The sequence below is a fragment of the Lissotriton helveticus genome, chromosome 4_1 (assembly GCF_964261635.1).
Source record: "Lissotriton helveticus chromosome 4_1, aLisHel1.1, whole genome shotgun sequence".
In the NCBI taxonomy this organism is placed as follows: Eukaryota; Metazoa; Chordata; class Amphibia; order Caudata; family Salamandridae; genus Lissotriton; species Lissotriton helveticus.
The window spans coordinates 1,110,086,790-1,110,100,433 of NC_136063.1; the positions used below are offsets into that span (position 1 = coordinate 1,110,086,790).

The window sequence follows — 13,644 nt, forward strand, 5'->3', positions numbered from 1 at the left end:
TCGAGTGACTAGGACGCCCAGACAACTAAAAGAACTTTAATGCATGGGTCGAGACACAGTTGTGATTTCGGTGTCAGCCATTGTATCTATCTCTCTCTCTCTCTCTATATATATATATGTATCTCTCCCTCTCTCTTTTTTCTCCCCCTCGCCCTCTCCTTCTCACTCTATCTCAACAGAGGGGGGAGATGTCATAATGACAGAGTGTACAGTGGGCACTAGGACCCTGCACGGGGGACTAGACACCGGACACCACTTTCGGTCAGCTCAGCAGGGGCAAAAACTGGTCATTACAACGACGGTAGGGACACAATACGGAAAGGAGGATGTGCCTGTACAAGCTGTGATATAGGGAAGAATAAAGTAGCCTTTGCGCACAACTACTGGCCTCTCTGTTTCTTCCTTTCGGGGCTTGGGAAAGAGGTCCCAACACACGCCATGCTTTTGTAAGATATATCTGAGTTTTCTCCAAAATTCACCACCAATGTGGATTCAGTATGGAAAAGAGGAACTTACAAAAATACCAAAAACAGAAGCAGACACTGCCACCAAAACATACCTACCAAAGAAATGCAATACAATTTAAGTAAAATAGGCATAGGTCTATGCTTTTTTAGGTAAAATGTGGACGCACTTAACCTCATGTTTGCAAACTTGGAGATTTAAGGAGGATAATGACTAAAAAAGTAGTCAGAATTCCATATTTATCACAAACTGGAACGACACCTCTAAAGCATCATACAGCGGTTGGCTCAGCTGAATCACCTACCTAAGAGGAGCCGACTCCCTAGCGATAAGATAGGTGGAGAAGTGTGGCTCACTGGTTAGAGGAGGCAGACCTGGAAGCAGAGGTCAGCCCGGGACCAGGGTTCAATTCCCGGCTCGGCGGGGTCTTGAGTCCTAAAATGTCCATGGACTCGACAATTCTCGCTCCGGTGCCTACTCGATCCACGGGTTCACACTCTGCGACTCTGGGCAATAGCTTGCTTAATCTCCACAACGGCCCCTCGCAGCGGGATGCCTGGCTTTCACCTTGTGGATACCCTGCTGGGGTTATCTCACAGGGGAATACCAGGACGGGTTCCCTAAGCAAGCGCTTAGAAACCGCTTGGTGATTTGCGCTATATAAATTCCTGTACATTTACATTTACATACTCACCATGGAAAGCTTCCTCCAGGAACCTTTGGGAGTCACTGGACAAGAGCTTACCCCCCCCCCCCCCCGAAACCCACCCTAAATACCTTAACATCTCAACGAACTATCAGCCAAAAAGAGGGATAGTTGCCACAGTGACTACACACGCTGAACCTGCCGAAGCTACAGGATACTCTCTCTCTCTCTTTACTTATTCAAACTTTCCTCTCCACCTTTGTAGCACACCTTTATTGTATAACCAGAAAAGGGGCGCCATACGAATAATGTTTACCATGTACCATGTGCCTTGCACCGCACAGGATGGCTGCCCATATGATGGAATCACTGTGCATTGTATGTATATGTATAAAAATCCATAAATAAAAAATAGAATAAAAAAAGTTACAGCGACAAATTTCAAATGTCCTGTGTGTCAGTAACTGCCTGCGGTCAGCTGCCGTGCACACGTGAAAAGCTAGCAAGGGATCAGAAGGTTGGCAAGGCTCAAAGTTCATCTTTTCACTAGAAGTGTGATCAGCATGGCTGGGTTTTGATTTCCTTTGGGCAACATCGTGCATAATTCTCTTTGATTATCGTGGCTGTTCAGGACTGTGGAATGATTGTTTCTTCCTCACTGCGGCTCATCCTCTGTAGTAGCTTCTAACAAGTAAATTATTCAGAGAGCCGCACTCAAGTTTCTCGAACTCCTAAAATATCCTGCACTGTACCACGTCTTGAATTTTTTTTATCCGGCATAACACTGTGTCACATCGTCCCATTATTCATAAAATGGCTTCACTATTTAATTATAACTTCTCTCTTCTACCAACGCTTGGAATACGTGCTGCTCTTTTAAGCATTAGCCACAACTTTGCACTGCAGGAATGAATACATTAATGTATTACATATACATTTTTTGCATAAAGTGCAAATTGCCTCAGACTTTAAGAACGGACATTTCTTCGTGATCAACTGATACGCAGTAATCAAATTTCATGTTGCCTGTCTGTAATTTTGTATTACTTGATTTTATTGCCTGCTTTGTCCTATCCTAGTATGCAGCCATGCTATCCATTCAGCTATCAGTTAGCAAGAAAACGAGCATCATGGGTACCTACATGCCCCCCTGCCATTCAGTCTCTCTCGCTAATAAACATGAATGCAATGTAACTTTGAACAGGTTAGGCCGGCCTTGGCATATTTGCAATGCCTGGGGTCCCCGTTGGTGTGCTTAGGGTTAGCTAGCTACCTCACGGGGGCCATTAGACGAAGAAACAAGGTGTAGTAACTGTGACCCCAATTCCCCACCTTTGTATCTGCAGTAACTTTATGTATAAATGATTTTGGGAATTTTATAAGGATTACTCAATGGGTGACAATGTTTTTAATTATTTATTTGAACTCCGAGTATTGTTTCATTGTGGGGTTAGGCATCTCATACGGTTTTTGTATTAACTATAAAATACGCATATTTGTAATCTGTTAATTACATTCAATGGTTGTATGTAATGTATTTTTTATCCTATGAAATTTTCGTTTTGTACTGCGCTTTGATGGTTTTCAAATTTTAACCGAATAAAGCATATATTGACTTGACTTGAATGCAATGTCAATGCGGCATATTTCTCCCGACAAATCTAGCATTGCAAAGAATATGGATTGGCCGTACCACTCCATGCCCTTCCGTTCGCCATCACGTGTACTGCTGACGGCGAACTTGGTGTTGTTCCTAGATTCGCGACCCAGTTCTGAATTCTGAAGTTTTTCGTACTCTTGAGACTCGCTCCCTGGCTCTTTCCCTTTCTCCTGGTAATCCTCAAGAGGTTGTCGGTGATTTCAGCCTCACACTTTTCTCAATCGTCTTCATAAGTCTTTATGTTTATGGCCAGAGGTCATTATAATGAACTGTCAGCACTTTGAGTTCATTTGGGGTGCTATGTCTTTTGTGCTTGACCAGGAGAGTACTTAAGGTGTACTTACATACTTAGTGGATGGTGGCTACTCCCTCACACCAGGTTGTAGAGCGGCTCATGGTTGGTGGCACCTGATGTCACTTTAGAAGGACACATTTCATGTTACATGAACCCTGAGCACATTTCTAAGCAACCATTGTTTGAAAAATGTGTCAAGTCTCCTAGATCTGGCTCCCTCACTTTGAGTGTATGTGAGGGGTTATGTAATATGTTATGTATATTGAATGACTGTGGTTGTATGCAACATGTGTGATCTACATATGCTTTGTGGCTGATGACTTCCAAAAGGGTACAGTGACTGAACGTCAAGATCAGGGTAACTCTCCATTTTGTATCCGTGGAAGTTAACACCCCCTCGTAGCTTCCCACTGCAAAGACCCTTATGATATAGGAGAGTTAGGCAATGTACATTTGTATTTTGCCACGTCAGAGCTTTGTTAAAGAATACTGGACTCAGCAGAACTTCTTGGGCAGCCTTGGCCAGCTTTCCCCTTCATCTCCCCAACAACAAGCTGTGGTGCTTAAAATGTATACACTACACTGACTTGTTGGGTAACACATTCCAGTGGCCTCACATACTGTTCTAGAAAAGCCTGGACACTAGAAAGACCCTTTGAGGAAGTCCGGCCCTTCTTTCTTGAGTGATACATTCATTGGAGTATTAGATGACTGCCCCCTACCTTCCTGTTTGGGAAAGTCCAGGAAAAGGGGCCTTGATCTGAACCACTAGAATTATTAGGACCCGCTCCATACGTTTGATTGGCCTTGGTTCCCTGTCAGTGTCCCCGAAATGTTCGAGAACAAACCCTTAAAGGCCTTTTTGTTTTCTGTACTCATCTGAGCTGCAAAAAGAAGCTCCGAAGCAACAGCGTTGTGAGACCCTGACCAAGTTCAAGACCCTGGAAGATACGCTCCCGACCTTAGGCTATGATGAAGCCTATGGAATGTATGTGGGAGTCAAAAGGAAAGGCACATTGTCGGCGAGTAAAGCAAAACGCCCAAGGGCAGAGGGTTTGGTGCAAGGGGTAAACAATACACTATCCAAGGATGATCTGGTGGTAATAATGGAAGGCCGACTCGAGTTACTTCTGGCAAACATGGACCGTAAATTAGACCCCATCTTGCAAACGTCATAGAATTGGAGCTCCTACAGCCACGACAGGCTACACTAGCAGAGGCGCAACCTACCCCGAGCAGGCCAAGAGGAGGAGGAGAGTCTAGCCCGTGAGTAGATAGCGTGAGAGCGCATTCCCATGGGCCTAATGGGATCAAAGAGCAGAGAATGTTACCATCCCAGAGAGATTTGTACGAGGATAACACCTTCTCTCCCGTCCACCGACAGACTCAAACCTCTCGAAAGCTGACCCCTCGGGTGCAAAAGCAGATACAGAAATCCTCTGTTTCAATGCCCAGACCTGTCACAGGCCAGCAAACATCGCAGGGGGAGAACTATTGAGGGGGGCAGGGACTTGCCAAGAGACAAAGGCATTGAGGCATATGGGGACACGCCAGACCCAGAGGTTACAGGCTCTTGATCTACCCCTGGAGTCAATCTCATACATAGTCGTTCTTGGCAAAGTCTCGGTATTACCCCAAGGTGGTACTGAAGCCTTTGATCAATTAAAGAACAAAGTGTTACATTGGTTGTCTTGCAACATGATCCTGGGCCTCAGATTGGAAGGCTTTATTAATATGGTACGAAGAGTCTCATGGATCCGCAGGTCCTGTAAACATATGGGAGGAGACTGCATTGTTATCAATTTCAATAGGACACACATGGTAGATAGAGTCCTGCACACAGTCGCCCAGAACAACTCCCGCAGGCCTGCCTCATCCATAGTAGGCCTTCACTTGGCTATTTTTATGATACTGCTAGTAGAGCAAGACCAACTGGGGAAGGGAATGATTGGACGTATCTGGCTCCTATCTCATGTCTGCAGCCTTTTAGTCAGCCGACGACTCAAGATATCCCCCTCACCAATCGATTTGCTCCCCTGGCCACCCTGGACACCTGTGATTGACTCATTGACAAGGTCTCGGTTCAGTCTTCACCCTCATTTAACACCGTGACTTTGCTAGGTCCTATGGGGAAACAGAGATAGAAAGGCTTATAAACTCTTGAGGTGGAACATTGCTGAGTTAAAAGCAAGCTCATTGATCCCATGTGGTGTGCTTTCATTAAAGGTTTTGAGGTAATAAGTCTCCAGGAGACATGGGTCCCCACTAAATGTACCTTTATTGAAGGTGGGAAGATCATTTTGGTGCCGCCACTCCCTCAAGGGCTGGAAGACACAAGGGTGGCCTGATCATCCTTGTTTCCCTGGTCGTTAATTGTGGTATGAAGGTGCTGCCAACTGACAATGCCTGTCTGCAGGCTCAGTTATTTTCACAGGGGTCCGATAAGTTATTGTTTGTGAATTTCTATAATACCACTGTTGTTGCCCCAGATGTCTGTAACATTACCAGGCTAGGTTTGTTCTTACACAGTACGAAATCAAAGTTTAATTATAACAGGTTTCTTATGATTGCTTGGGACTTTAACCTTCACTTATGTGGGGACCCTTCTGTGTTAAATTCGCCCAATCCAGGATGCCCACGGTGGGTGGGAATGCATGTTGAACATACCAAGCAGGGTGAATCCCTTAACACTCTTCTGGAAAAATTTGACCATGGCAATGTGTTGAGCGGATAGGACAAGGAGGCCTCTTGTTCCAAGCTTCTCAGAGAGGGAGTGTGTATCCTATATTGATTTTATTTATGTTTCTAACTCTTTTTTCCCCTTCCTGACAGAGTTTTTAATTGAGGAAAATGTTCAAAGTGATAATAACCCCCTTTGTGCTACAGTTAGCTGGTTCCAGCAAGGGGATCACAGGAATAATTGCATAATGAGGCCCCTTAAGGCTATAGATCAGGGTAGAAGGCTAAGGTGGACCCAGATTACTCCAGAACTTTTTTTACGAGTCCCTTGCTGTACGGTGCAAGGGGGAACTGGATACTTGAGTCTAAGGCCAGGAAGCATCAGGGATCATCCTACACGCATTCAGGTTAATCACTTGTGGTATTGGGGATCTCTTAAAGGTGCCAGCTGGGGCGAGAAAGAGCATGGCCCAAGATGGTTCGATCGTACATGTTCAAGAGAAGCAAGGGAACTCAGGGCAGCGTTACACAATAAACCTAAGGGCCCAACTTCAGTGAAAGCATGTCTAAGACAATATAAGTTAGTACTAACAAGTCGCAAGGCCGTCTTGAGGGATGAGGCTTGGACAAAGCTCACTGATGCCAGTACCCTAAACAATAGTGAAACGTTAACGTTCTGGAGCATAGTTAACAGCCCATTTTTAGTCGAAGATGCTGGCCAGCCACCTGACACACACACACACACACACACACACAAAACTGAGGAGGAATGGGTTGGTTATTTTCAGGAAATGTTTGCTAGTCAAATAGAAACTAGGTTACCGGATGGCTGGAGGGCAGGAAAGTCGGATCTTGTCATCTATGCCGACGAGGTCAGGAAAGGTATCGAGGGGCTGTCAAGAAATAAGGCCCCTGTTCCTGATGGTATACCCCCTGACCTCTCTTTATCTAACCTCCAGCTGTGGGTGCCAGTCCTTACTTCTATCATTAATGCAGCTATTAGAGAAGCTCCCCCACCTCCTGGGCCACATCTATCATAGTACCGATTTTTAAGAAAGGCAGCAGTGATAGTACTTTTTGTTATAGGCCCTAATCACTATTGGATTGAACTGTAAAGGTTGTGGGCAGTATCTTATTGGATAGGTTAACGACTTGGGCTGAAGAAAACAACATACTATCAGATATCTTTCGCCCGGGGAGGTCAACAGTGGACCAATGCCTTAATCTGTACCTCATCGTAAACAAATACACAGTCGCACGACAAGGTACGGTCTACTTGACCTTTATAGAACTGCCGTCGGCCTTTGACAGGGTGAACAGAAGCAAATTATGAGAGACACTTAGGTGTATATGGGAATAGACAACAACATTGTCCTCTTTTCACAGGAGCTCCATAGTGACACCAAAGTGGTGGTTCGCTATACCAATGAGGGCAAAGTGGCCAGTCAGTTTCCCATCCAGAGAGGGTTAAGTCAGGGTTGTATATTGGCTGCTTTTTTGGTTAATTTATATATCAATGATTTAGAGAAGGTTCTGTCATCTATCAACGTGGATGTAACCCAGGTGGGCAGGCGGGGTCTCCCGGTACTATTGTATGCTGATGACGCGGTTCTTATGGCCCAGGCTTCTAGGGGGTTGCACTCACTACTTAATTTCTTTGTGTCCTTTATGGAAGACCAGGACCTGTTAGTAAATAATTCCAAGTCATACATGATGCAGATAGGCCAGAGGCCAACAAAATCTTTTAATCTCAGGTAGGGACTATCCCTGTTCCTAAGACCAGTGTCTTCTCCTATGTAGCAGTTATGTTGAATGCCAATTTAAACTGGAGCTATTTAAAAAAAATGAAACAAGGGGCTCTCCTACATGCCAATGCAGCCATTTTTAATTTTGCCGCCCATCTGAGCAATAAACCTACAAGCTCCCTTTTGCAGATTTATAAATCTAGGTGTGTCTCTCAGGCAGTATATGGCAGTGAGATCTGGGGCTATGCTCTGCACAGGGAGGTCCAAATAGTGGAAAACAGGTTTTTGAGATGCTTATTATGTGTCCTGCAGGGTACCTCTACTTATATTGTTCATAGCAAATTGGGTGTGCCCTATTTGACAGATTTGTTGTTTCTACGCCCCTTATATTATTGGATTAAAATCTGGTTAATCAACGGGGCTACCCTTAAAAAAGAGATAATAGGGGACTGCCTAGTCCTTGATGGCGCTCATCATATTTCTTGGTTTAACTACATACGGGAAGGATTAAGGAAACTAGGCAGACCAGACCTTTGTTGTACCCCTGATAATGCCTGTAGGAAAGACCTACCTTGGGTAACAGAGTCCTTTTTTAGACTGAGGATGCTGCAAAGGTAAGAATGTGAGCTAAGGAAGCCAAGTGTACGTAGACATAACCTTTTGAAAAAGGTCCTTACTACGGAACCTTATCTCCTAGGGATTCCCAGTTCACATGACCGCTTTTTATTGACTAGATTTCGACTGGACTTATTTTATCTTCTCCTTGCACATCCCAGAGGGAGTAAGAAAGGTGAGATGTTGCTGCTCTGTGGCTGCGACGGTACGTCTCCCCAGGACATGCTTCATTTTTTTTATATTTTGCAGCAATTACGAGGTGCCTAGGAAGTCCTTCTTATTCTCTATTTTAAAATAAGCCAATTTTAATCAAGTACGACTTGCTTTTACCTTTTTTATTAATGCTTTCGGTGAGCATGGTATGGTATGTTCTTAGTTTTTTAAAAGCTGCAGTAAGGCTCGGAACGACCTGCAAATAACTTGAGGGGGTAGGAGAGAAATGGGTTCTGGAGCAATTTGTACTTTAAACAACTGTTTACCCTATCTAAACTGTAGTATTTATGTGTGTTATGATGTATTTTCGACTTTTATGGTTTTCTTTAACAAAACCGAATAAAGTTCTTTTTGATTGATTGATTGATTGAAGCCTATGAATGGACCCTAGCTCTGTGCTCTGAACAGGAAGAGGCGCTACCGGAATGCACTGCGAGGAAAGGAGCTGCCTGATCAAGAGGACAAGAGCAACACCAATCTGACTGGGATTTCCATGGAGGACCGAGCAGTGAACTGAGCGTGCTGGGAGCTAAAAGACTCTGCATGTAGCTGACATTAACCAAAGTCAATGACATCTGCCTTAGCTGAGGGAGAAGGACCTGCATGGACCATCAAACATCTGCACCTACTAGTCAACCGCCAATTCATCTTGCCCATCACTACTTGGTATTAGCCCTTATTTATTTATTATTTATTTATTTTTGACATTTCTAAAGCGCAACAAATACCCGTGGGCGTCTCGGCGCTAAACTGCACTTACTTTAAAGAGGAGAGCTTAAACCATTGATGAGGAGTCATTGGTCAAACAGCCAAGTTTTTAGAAGTTTACGGAAATGAAAGAGGGAAGGACTTTGCCGGATATTTTGGGGAAGAGTATTCCACAGTTTCGGGCAGCTACCAAGAAGCGGCGATCGCCCCAGGACACTGTTTTGGCGCGTGGAACGATTAGCTGATTGAGGGTGGCTGATCGTAGCAGTCTACTTGGTTTGTAGCGTTGGAGTTGCTCTTTCAAGAAATGTGGACCTTGATTATTCAGTGCCTTATAAACTATACATAAGGATTTAAAATGTATTCTGTTCCGGATTGTGAGCCAATGATATTCCTTTATGATTTTTGATATGGGCTCATATTTTGTTTTTCCAGAGAGCAGGCGGGCTGCCGCATTCTGAATAGATTGTAATTTCCTTATGACTCTGGATTGTGCGTTAAGGAATAAACCGTTGCAGTAGTCCAGAGTAGACAAAACTAAGGAGCTGACCAAGGTTTTGATGGCTGTTTCCGGGAGAAAAGGGCGAATCTTCCTAATCATCTTCAGTTTGTGATGAGCTGTAGATGCTGTCTTTTTTGCATGGTCCATAAAATTTAGTCCATCGTCGAAGATGATACCCAAATTCCTGACCTTGGCTGTTGGGCTCGGGGGAGTGCCAAAAGTTTCTGGCCACCAACATGATGGCCAGATAGGGAGAAGAGGTCCAAAAATGACCACCTCAGTTTTATCTGAGTTCAACCTCAAACAGTTGGTGGCCATCCATTCTCCTATGTCTAGCAGTCCCTTATTAAATTTCTTTGCCACTTGAGCTCCATCGCCTTTAATGGCTAACACCAACTGAGTATCATCAGCATAGGAGGTTAGGCTCATCCCATGTGCTTTGATGACATTAGCAAGGTCCGACACATAGATGTTAAAAAGTGTCGGACTAAGGGATGAGCCTTGAGGAACTCCACATGGTGATGATTGTGGCGCCGATTGAAAAGGTCCTAAAGTGACCGCTTGCGTTCTATTAGCTAAGAACGAAGCAAGCAGGTCTTTGGCAGAGTGACAGATGCCGATCCTTTCGACACGGTCGACCAAGATGGTATGGTCGACCGTGTCGAAGGCTGCGGACAAGTCCAGCATTACCAGGATCGCTGTCCCCCCTTGATCCCTGATTGCCCTGATATCATCGGCAGCCTTTATCAAGGCTGTTTCGGTCCCGTGGTATTTCCGGAAACCGAATTGCGTGTCATCCAAGAGATGAATTTTTTCAATGTGTTCAGATAACTGGGAATTCATGGCCTTTTCAATTACTTTGGCCATGAACGGGAGACTCGCAATGGGCCTATAATTTTTCAGATCGTTTTTATCAAGGGAAGGTTTTTTTAGTAAAGGTTTTAATAAAGTATTTTTTAGTGGGTCTGGATATGTGCCTGAGAGCAAAATTGAATTGCAGACTTGGGTAAGTGCTGGAATAATAGACTCCATTACAGGCGGGAGAATTGAAAAAGGACAAGGGTCCAGGGCCGATCCGGTTTTTATTGTTGACACAATAGTTCTTATGTGGTCATTTGTTACTGCTTGAAAGCCAGGAAACATATTTGCTGAAGGTGGCGTGGGGGAATTACCTCTCCTTGGGGGCCTTTAACATGCTCCTACCAGCTTTCCAGCTGATGGACACACTATCCTAGGTCACTGATGTGTATCCCATTGACTAAGGCTGGTCACTCTTGTTCTTGATATGTTGAAACCACTTCACCGGAGAGACACGTTTCAAGAGATGTCGTGGTTTATCTAACCTAAGTTCACTTTGCCTTCCATGCTCTCCACTTCATAACAGTTGACTAATGATTTGGCACCTCTCCTGAAGAGCTGTCACGTGTATCTGTTTATGAAAGCTTTACAAGTATTGTGACACGAATCAGAGAATAATAAGTCTCATTCCAGTAATAATATTTAACGTCTTGGATGGCTTATAACTAACAATTGTGACCAGGATGCATCAACCAGGGACGGAGTCACACTCAATACACAAGGGCACGGTCATAGTCTTTTGGTCTACCTAATCATCTAGTAAGCTACCTTCGGGTCATTTGCTCTGTATGTGTATCCCGAGTAGACCAAACTGGTGTTTCATGGAAGAAGAATGGAACATTTTCTAAGAAAGTATGTAAAAAGTATAAAGTATCTGGTACATGCTTGTGATGAGCATGGATTACTGCAATTCATTTGGCTGGCATCTGGATAATGGTTTTAAATGAACAATGACAGGGCATTAAATGTTACTTTTTTTCTCAAATGTCCAATTAAAATCCATTGATATATTTGTCTTCTTTACCATGTGTAGGATAGTAAATCTGTGGAACACTCTATTAGTCTGTCATTGTGCAAACAGGGGTGTTGTGGAGCCTCCTTTCCTGGTTCTTTTAGTGACCAAGACAGTGTCTTAATGGAGAAAGCTCTTTAGAGCATCACTACATTGCCCAAGAAAGGCAGGATGATGGAGGAAGGCATTGTAAGTACCCTCATCTAGGTGGGAATTCATGTACATCTTCTTCTCTACTCCTGCCAACATGCATAGCCAGCACCATATAGTCTCTATTTAAGCATTGAGTCATTTATGGCAACAACATTTTACTGGGGACTACATTGGACCAATTATGATAGTACTATTTTGTAAGGAGACAATCACATGTTAAGAATAATAATATCACTCAAGACTCACCTCTTTGAGGAACGCTACATCACAACGCATTAACAGTCGCCCACACCCCAATTACCTCCACTATCACTTGTTGACTTAATATTTGTCTTTGACCTTGTATAGCGCTCTGCTGCCTTTTGGCTAGGTTTGCTCAATAGAAATACTGTATACATATATCAAAATTGTAAGAGTGAGATATGTAAAGTGTTTACTCTACCGTGTAGGATAGATCATCCTCAAAACAGAGTTTATTTAGATAAATGCAAATTTATTAAATTATAGACAACCTTACTGAATGATTCATCGATGTTTACCAGATGTGGTGCACAAGTGAAAGACAGGAGCTCATTGAAAAATCATGAAGTCATTAATTTACGCAATCTTCAAATGTTTACTCAAATATACAGAACATCTTTTCTAATGGGAAAACAAATGTACGTGGCTGTACCTGAAAGATGTTTTCAAAGCAAGTCCAAAGGATATCTTGATGTGTTGGTGGCAGGGTTTTGAGCCAGGCTTTTAAGATGGGTCTCCAATCTAGCACGGAAGAGCTCATGAAGACCATGCCATTTCTAGACACTGTGGCTGGTGATGCATTGTCAATGTTGTGAGGCTCAAACACAATCTTGCAGTTTGGTGCCATCGGGATACGATCTCCATTGGCTAAGGTTAGCGTTTTATTGTCATCAAGAACAGAGTTCAGATTCTCAATCCAAATAGCATCTACAGGACCATCCAATACTATCCAGACATGTTCTCCCTAAAATCAGTGTATACGAATCAGAAAAAAGCATGATCAGTTGTTTGACAAAATGCATTTGCAAAGACCTAATGTTGATTGTGACAAAGCAAAATTCAGCCTGAAGCAGCAAACATTGGCTTCAGGCACAAAATTCAAACTTGATTTTTGAAAATATTATATTACTTTTGTATGATGTTTACCAACACCTCCATCAAGTGTAATGTTCAAATATAAGAATTTACAACTAGGATGCAGGTAAGAAGGGGAGGAGGCAGCACAGGTCTTCCAGAATGATTTGACCTCTTGAAATTCATACTTTTTAACCAAACTTCTCAGTGGAGATATGCTTCATTTAGTATTTAAACATACAAATCGAGGAACCTGTACCCTAGTTTCTCAAATTATGATTGTGAATGCTAGGCAAAATATGTAACTTTTAACATGAGTTGTTCAATTAATGAATTGTTAATTTATGAGCAAATCTGATTCCTGCGAATCAGTTCAAAGAAAATTGACACAGCAAAAATTAAATGACTTGGCAAATAACGTGGTGCAGTAAATACAGAATATTATGTACAAACATTAAATACCTGCATTGTGCTAAAATGTCAAAACAGCTGCAAGCATTACGTGAAATAATGTTGCTAAGGACGGGTGATCCAGATGAGTAGGGCATGGAAGAAGATCACTGACTGAATATCAGTAACAGAAATATCGTGTGGACAGAATATTGTGTCAAAAATATCGAGAACCAAAATATCGAGAAGGTAAGTGCTAATAGGTAAGTATTGATATTAGTATCCTTAAGTCCACATCTACGTACCTGGGAGATATATATATTGACACAGTAGATATAATTGGAGTTGAAAATTGTAAAACTTTGCTCACCAATTAAAACTTGCCTTCACAATATTTTTTTAATCAATATTATTGACACAATATTTAGTCCACATGAATTTTTTTTTCTGATCTTTTGTCTAAATTCTCCTTTTAGTCACTGAGGCCTAGCCCACTACTGAGTCTCAGGGGCTCTGCTGACTTGGCCTAGATGGTGATTGTTCTGCAATTGAATTTGCTGCCACCAGTTTTTGCTATACAGAAAGCCTGCTGAAAGGTGAGATAGCAG

General features: G+C 43.0%; 1 protein-coding gene across 1 annotated transcript in view; it reads right to left on the minus strand.

Moving 5' to 3' along the window:
* Nucleotides 1–13,644, minus strand: part of LOC144828114 (dynein axonemal heavy chain 5-like) — a 1,079,012-nt gene that overhangs the window by 662,708 nt on the left and 402,660 nt on the right. The window contains exon 47 of the mRNA XM_078686235.1: nucleotides 12,225–12,536. Within this exon, the coding sequence (XP_078542361.1) occupies nucleotides 12,225–12,536 (312 nt within the window). The remainder of the gene's footprint in view (nucleotides 1–12,224; nucleotides 12,537–13,644) is intronic.